The sequence below is a fragment of the Setaria italica genome, chromosome IV (assembly GCF_000263155.2).
Source record: "Setaria italica strain Yugu1 chromosome IV, Setaria_italica_v2.0, whole genome shotgun sequence".
NCBI lineage: Eukaryota > Viridiplantae > Streptophyta > Magnoliopsida > Poales > Poaceae > Setaria > Setaria italica.
The window spans coordinates 39,670,196-39,677,504 of NC_028453.1; the positions used below are offsets into that span (position 1 = coordinate 39,670,196).

The 7,309-nt window shown below is 45.1% G+C and overlaps 1 protein-coding gene across 1 annotated transcript; it reads right to left on the reverse strand.

The window, feature by feature from the left end:
• LOC101765411 (probable protein phosphatase 2C 60) lies at nucleotides 1-4,808 on the reverse strand. Its single transcript, XM_004966418.2, has 5 exons — nucleotides 4,328-4,808; nucleotides 3,080-3,507; nucleotides 2,603-2,970; nucleotides 1,471-1,707; nucleotides 1-718 (listed from the first exon to the last, which is right to left on the reverse strand). The coding sequence occupies exons 2-5, from the start codon at nucleotides 3,396-3,398 to the stop codon at nucleotides 476-478; spliced, it is 1,167 nt and encodes a 388-aa protein (XP_004966475.1). The 5' UTR covers nucleotides 3,399-3,507; nucleotides 4,328-4,808; the 3' UTR covers nucleotides 1-475.
• Nucleotides 4,809-7,309: the final 2,501 nt, after the last annotated feature.

Sequence of the window (7,309 nt, forward strand, 5' to 3'; positions counted from 1 at the left end):
TTTACCAGGAACAGCAATTCCACTTCGCCAGTGGTCAATAAAACAACAGCTTTAGATGCAGTACCGAGTCAAAACATTATACATACACTTGACACCATCAGTTAAATAAGTTACTCCTCCTTTTGGCTGCTTATTATTATTCCATATACATAATATATATATGCACTAGGGTTAATTCCAGCAATCGGAACGGACACATGCTTGCCTTTCCAGGTGACCGCGGAGCATCATCAATTTAGACAACAGAGAACCAACCTATTGACTCGAGCCAACCTTGACACGTACATTACTGTGATGGGATTAAAGGACACCGGAACGGGAGAGGAGCTTCTCTGCCTCTCCTATTTCTTTACAGCGTTGAGTGGATGGGTGGGGTGGTCTTGGCCGACACATCATTATATAACACATTAGACACAAGGAAAAATAACCTCCTTCAGTCAGGCGTGTCGTCTCGGTGAGGCAGGCACTCCTCTAGTCACGTTGGTGTGAGCGTGTTGCTGCGCATGCTGGCGCCGCCACCTCGCAGGGAAAGAGCGGGACCTCGGTGAGTGCTCGCCCTACTTACGAGGCTCGAGTCAAGGAACACTACTATGACTGTTATGTCATCGTGGAAGTGGCGGCGGACACCCCGCTCGATCTTCTTGAGGTCCGAGTACCTCATCTCTCTTTTCTTGGCTGCTTCTTGCAGTGCCGCTCTTATCAGCTTCCTAGCGCAGCCCTGAAAGATGAAAGATCAAATGAATCATCAGGGGCTGCAATTATATCTTCTGTTAGCTAAGAACAACTGTAATGCACTCAACTTTCTTACAAAAACCTTCCTAAAGAAACTCTCATAAGTTGGATTTATTCACTAAGGAGTTAAGGAAAAACAGAATTTGCTGCATCAGGATTTGCAGAGCCTTTCTACGAAGATTTCAGCACACATACATTTTCCATTGGCTAATCAAGGTGAAGGGAAAAAATGATGCTATGCTTCCAGGATAGGAACCAGAACTTCAAACCACTGTTTCTATTTTCTACCTTGCATGCAAAGGTAGTCGATCATTATTTTGCCAGTAATGCAATCCCTATGTTTTGTTTATACACATTTCTAAACAAATGCTAAGTGCCCAAGAACCATGTTCCTTTTTACTATTGTAAACCAATCAATGATATTTGCAAGTTATTTCCTCATTATTCTTCAAGGATGCAAGTCATACTAGTGTAAGCCAATTCTGCACTTGGCAAATTCCCCATGTGATCTTGAGCACATAGTCCATGTCCCAACAACACAAGGTAGTAGCAAGTCAATTCTTGAGTTTGTTGGAATATGAATACAATAATTTTAAGACAGGTTTATATTTTTTTATTCATGAACAGAAGAACTAATCTGAAATAGCAGACCCATGAGGTTGCACATGATAGCAGTAGAATGTCAAGTATTGTATGTTATCATGTTAGCTTCATACACACATGCCAAGAGTAACTTACATTGCGAGGGCTACTTTGAACAATATCAACAGCCTCTTGGTTGGTTAAGTGCTCCCAAAGTCCATCAGATGCAAATATGAGAAACTGATCATGTGGTTGTAGTGGTTGCACACTGATTGATGGCTCCGAACTTAGTATAGGCTTGCTAAAAGGTTCGCGGAGGCGAAATTTTGCATATAGAGGTTCCTTGTTGAACTCTTGCTTTTTCAGGTAAGCATCACCGATTGATCTGCAAACCTGTAACATGCAAGAGAAACTCAACACTTAAAGAATATGGCAGTTTAGGAGGTATTTTCAAATCTGTTTTTTCTAATACTGATATTTTCAAATCTGTTAGCTGTTAAACATACAAGAAAAGCTTATCACATATCTGAGCATGTTATCATAATATGGGCATGTCACAGGATAGGTGGGGATTAGATTCGATCCCTCCATGGAGCAGATTGGCAAGACATTAAACGCAAATCCAAACAAGCGTGGAGAGCGGAGGTTAAGGAGGACTAAAGATCAAAATATTTTTACACTAATAAAAAGTTACATTAACCGATGAAAATAAACCTAAATGAACATGTTCACCAAAAACTTCCGTAGTAATAGTAACTAATGAGGAAGAACTTAATGATGTTAATGCTACTACATACTTCAGGCACTAACAATGCATAACAATCCAATTCCTAAGCTCCCTTCATAAGAGAATAGGACGGGTGCCATAATCATTCACAACACAAAGGAGTATCTTGCATAAATGAATATAAGGTTATTTTAGTTGTTGCCACCTACAACTACTTGGTTTTGTCATCCAAAGGCATACATGAATGGTGTCATTTAGTAAACAGCATTAACTGATAAGGAGAATACCAATAGTTCAAGGCAATGTAACTCTAGATATATGGCACCGAAGCCATATAATCAATTAAGAGGGAAGGGGGTGCGAGCCTGCACTGAGTCTGAGCTGGGCTCTGCCGCGGCAGGTTGGAGTGGGCACAGCTAGTGCACTGACCAAACAAGCTAACACTCATTCACTATGCAACAAAACAGGTGCATCTATTGCCAGTATGGAAATGAGCAATATAAGATGATAGCCTAACAAAACCTGAAAGCTACGAATGTTTCTCAGTTACAGAAGACACACCTGAATTAGTCCTTTTACACGCCAAACATTGTGCTTGAGAACAACAATATGCCTATCTTCCGGGTGCATTGACTGCAGTTCCTTTCTCACTGACTCAATACTTACGTTATGCTCTGCTGACAGTTGGACAGCCAAAACTTCTCCAGTGGCCTTAACATGTCTTCCTAAAACAACACGGGAATCCCCAACATTGGCAACATAAAGCATGCCACCGCAGATTACACCGACCAGGCAGCATGAGCCAACAGCCGCTATCTGAGGCTTTACAGGCCACTGTTTGGTAACAACAGAGAAGAATCCATCTTCTGTAGCTTCATACGCTTTCTTCAGTACATCAGCAGACATTGAATTCTGCTCAGATGCAAACCCTGCAATACGATCCATGAAATAATGGATTAAACCACTGGATTTGCTCCCTTTAAGTGGAACTGAATGAAAATAATGCTAAATCATGGTACTACAAGGTTAGCAAGTTACTTTTCAGATTCTGGAAGAGATGATCGTTGATGTAGCAAGCCGTCTCTGGACCACCATGTCCATCGTAAACACCAACGAAAGTGCCATATGGTCCAGAATCTAGGAAGCTCAATGGGCCTGACTCAATCTGACACTGGTCCTCAAGTAAGTTATTGGCCTGGACAACAGCCATGGAGAATTCCCCATTGACATGCTGTCCGGTATCCTTGTACCATAAAAGTCCATCCTGCCTACCAGCAACATCTGAGCCTGTTCGGGCATGCCGGTTCGATGACGGTCGCCAGCACGCCCGTAACAAGTTCATCAATGTCACTAGCATCCCTCATCAGTCATCCCTCTCCCACGTACGCCTTCGAGTTCGCTTCATCTGTGGTCCAAGAAAAGCGCGGCTGGGCTTCTCAGCACGCCAATGTTTTTCTTCCTTTGTCCTGAAACAAAATCAGCTAGAAATGAGCCAAACATAGCTACAGCTTATGGACAATTCTCAGAAGCCCATTGATTCGAAACCTCTCCGTATGTTCAATGATAACAACGCCTTTCGGTCATTATTTTCTTTCTTTCATGTCAGTTAGCAATAACGTTACAGGTATCATATCAATGTTGGCAAAGCTGCTCAACTACAACTCTTAGGCTTGAAATCTCCTTCGTATGACTAGACTAGAAGTGGGAATAAACAACACATGCCCTTTGAACGACTGTTCAAAGCTAATATTTGGCTTATAAATACTGAAAATCTAACAACAAATGCAGAACTTTGAAGTATTTCTTCTATCGGATAAAACCAAACAAATGATAGGCATGTAAATGGCAATCAAAACCAATACCCAGTAAATGTAATTGTACAAAGCCCCATCCCCTCGGGTAAATTGCAAAGATCCCTCGGGCCTCATTTATACCAACACGCAGATCAACGGTACCATCAAACAGGGAGGTAACGGAGACACCATAATTCACACATTAATTCCCCCGAAAATCCTCTATCCCCCTCCGTTCAATCGCGCAGGCGCTTCCCACATATGGCAGGCAGCCCGTCAATTCGAGGAACCAAGCGCAATTTCCTAGCCCGGAGAGAGAAATACAAGAATCGAACGACACCACAACACTCCAACACTCCAACACAGAAGACTAACAGGCTAAACTCGCTGATGCGGATCAAGCAAGCTCCCCAATCCAGGGGCACCCGACGGGCCAAGAGGGGGCGCGGGGAAGGGGAAAAAAAAAGGTGACCGGGAGGGAAAAAATCCGCACCTCAGCGTGGGCGGCGCGCCCAATTGGCGGGCTCGGGCTGGGATTCAGCGAGTAGGGGGCGAGGGGCCTCGATCGAATGGCTGGATTTGGGCGTGGCCACGCTGCTGCTCGTCGCCCCTCCTCCCTGTCTTCGCACCCTCCTCTCGGTCTGGACGAAGGGGAGAGAGAAAATAGCAGTCGCGAGAGACAAAAGGGGAAAAGGAACTGGAGCAGCCGCCCAAACGGGTCTCGGGTGGCTCCAACCCGACCCGACTCACGAGGCCACGCCCACGCGGGGGTGTGGTTGGGGTGGCCGCCTCCGCTGCGCGGCCGACCGGAGCCGGGGACGACGGGCGGCGAGGGCTACCGGACGGCGCAGCCGCGGCGGCCGCGGATCACTGGCGGCGGCGGCGGCGGCGGCGGGCGATCGATGCAGGAGGAGGTGGCGGCGGAGCGGTGGGGGAGTGGCGCGAAGGCGTGGTGCGATGTGTGGCCCGTTGCAACGGACACGCTAGACTAGATGACGTGTGATGATGAGCAGATAAAAAAGAAAAGTGGAGATGGATTTGAGGCTAACAACCCTGGTGAAATTCTAATTGTGGATTAGTCCCTACTACGGAAACCTACCTACTGAAAATATCTGACCGAATTCACTGACTGTTCTTCATTCAGCTTGGATTTTCTTCTCTCTCAAAACAACACAAAATTCGTTAGACTCGGTGTCGAATCCATCGCCTCACGAAACAGCCAGAAGATTCCTCTCTCAAAGTCTCGGTGTTATCTCTTCTTCAATTACAAAAGAGGAAAAAGAAATTTGTTATCTGGCCATCTGATCTGATTTGTAAATGCGTTCACATGTCGACGATGACTCTGCCTGGCAGCTTCACCTACCTGTCGTCCAAGGTCATCACCGGCTTCTACGGCTCAATCGAAAAGCCACAAACTTTACGGGATCGCAGCCCTATTTTTGACAAAAATCTAATCAGGCCTCAACTTTCCGACTCCTATCCACTGAAAAAAAAATCAATTGTTCAGTTCTCAACCGGCTAGAATTCTGAATCTTTGCGTCTGAACTCTGAATATTCAGCAGCTGGAATGGGAAGACGACGACCGGCATCAGCAGCACAGTGTGGATTTCGTCTCTTTATCCGCCATACCAAACACAAGCACGTCCACATCCAATGTTTTTAAGCCGGTGTTAAGCGTAGATAACAACAAGATCATCAAATGTGGTGAGAGCCTGCACCAGCAAACGCCCAATCGTATGACACCAACCCGGTACCTTTGGCCTAGCTTTGCATCCACTGTAGCCATGATGCACAATAGACAGTTCTTCACTGCACTGCATGGCTTTGATTCAGGCGGGCGTTCACACTGACCATGACTGCATCATGTCAAATGCAGATGAACATTGACCGATTAATTAGTGGGAGAGGGTGTTGTTAGTACGACTAATAATGGCCTAGTACATGTCCGATGGATCAGTGGATATGTAGGGCGGGGGTTGTGATGAACTTGGGAGTTAAAGATCATCTGATCTTTGTCCGATCGTTGCTGAGTCACTTGCCTTCACCTCTGCTTTGGCTAGAGGTCAATAGGATTAGGTAGCTCTGCCTGCATCTGCATATCCTTTTCACACTCAGCTTCAGCTCCTCCTTGGTGGTTTCATCAGGGCCTCTTGTGTGGTGTCTTTGTTCATAAAAGGTGGTGCTTTGCTGCCTTTGTTCATGTGATTTTGCACCCCTTGAAAAAGTATGCAAGATTTTTATGGCCAATCTGTAATGTGAGCGTTTTACATAAACAAGTGTTAGGTAAAATTTAAGGGGAGTAACCATGTGGCATCTCTTCCTGTTGGGAGACCAGCCTTTTTACGATCCAGTCCAAGTTGTCACTCTGGCGAAATTTCAAGGTGAATGGTCATCAGGATGACCAGCATTGAAGGGAAAGGAGAAGAAAAGAGGTAACACACATCACTGTACCAAACTGTTTTCTGCTTGGAGTGTGTACGTACTTGTGGTACACCCCTTAATTGAGGAACAACATGCATGCCTATGTTAAAAGTGGAAGCTTGTGAGCTACGATAGATGTTTAGGACAAGCTAATTAGTTTGGCTTGTTGAACCTCTCCAAGTACAGAAAATTGGTGCCCTGGAACTTGTTTACGCATGGTATCGATCGGTGAAAACGTCACCATTTTGGCATAGGCATGAGGAACACCATCGATCAATCTTGTCATCAAAGTCGTGATATCAAGTAAGAAAAAAAATTGAGTGATTACGAACAAAGCTTTCGTTAAGCCAACACCGTTGCAGTCAGTGAATCTCTGTCACCATCTCAGCTCGTCCTGTGTGCATTAGTTACTGGCGAAATGACAAGTAATAATTCAATTCGTAGTACTAGAGATGAGCTAAGTTATCCGAAACACGTATGCATACTGGGTTATTTTAATTTGTTTCTCGCTGATTATTTCTTTTTTCCTTTTCGAAAGCTGTGGAAGGTACACAAAAGTTGTGGAAGCTGACTCGTAGCCATTCAGCACCAGACATGTGTGGTAGAGCGAGCATTCAGTAGGCAGGTTCGCTGCGCACGGCGATGTACGGATGCAGAGATGGATTAGAATAGACAGATTGGTGATGGGATGGGGATGACCGCATGTCCCCTGCACAATCTTTGAGCGGCCCACTTGCATTGCATACCACGCACAGGAAGTAAGCCAGGTGCATGCATATGATGTGCATGCTTGGAGTGCATGTGCTACACTTCTACCCAACCTTAACAGAGCAAACTGAAGCGCCCTACCAACCAAAATCTCTCTATCACACCATCCTCTCTACCTATTGGCTCGTTTTATCCTTTCAGACTGAAGTTGAGCTAGTACTGAAGTAAGACAAAGCAGATACAGATTATTATAGCCAGCTCCCTGTATCTACTACATGAAAGACATGGAAGTGCAAAGATTTTCAGTCTCAGCAACAGTACAAGGCAGAGCCAACAATATGGAATG

Coding starts and splice junctions, on each gene's coding strand:
- LOC101765411 (XM_004966418.2), bottom strand. CDS start 3,398: ATGCTAGTGACATTGATGAACTTGTTACGGGCGTGCTGGCGACCGTCA. Junction 2,971..3,079: donor TCTCTTCCAGAATCTGAAAA/GTAACTTGCTAA, acceptor ATCGTATTGCAG/GGTTTGCATCTGAGCAGAAT. Junction 719..1,470: donor TTCAAAGTAGCCCTCGCAAT/GTAAGTTACTCT, acceptor TTCATCTTTCAG/GGCTGCGCTAGGAAGCTGAT.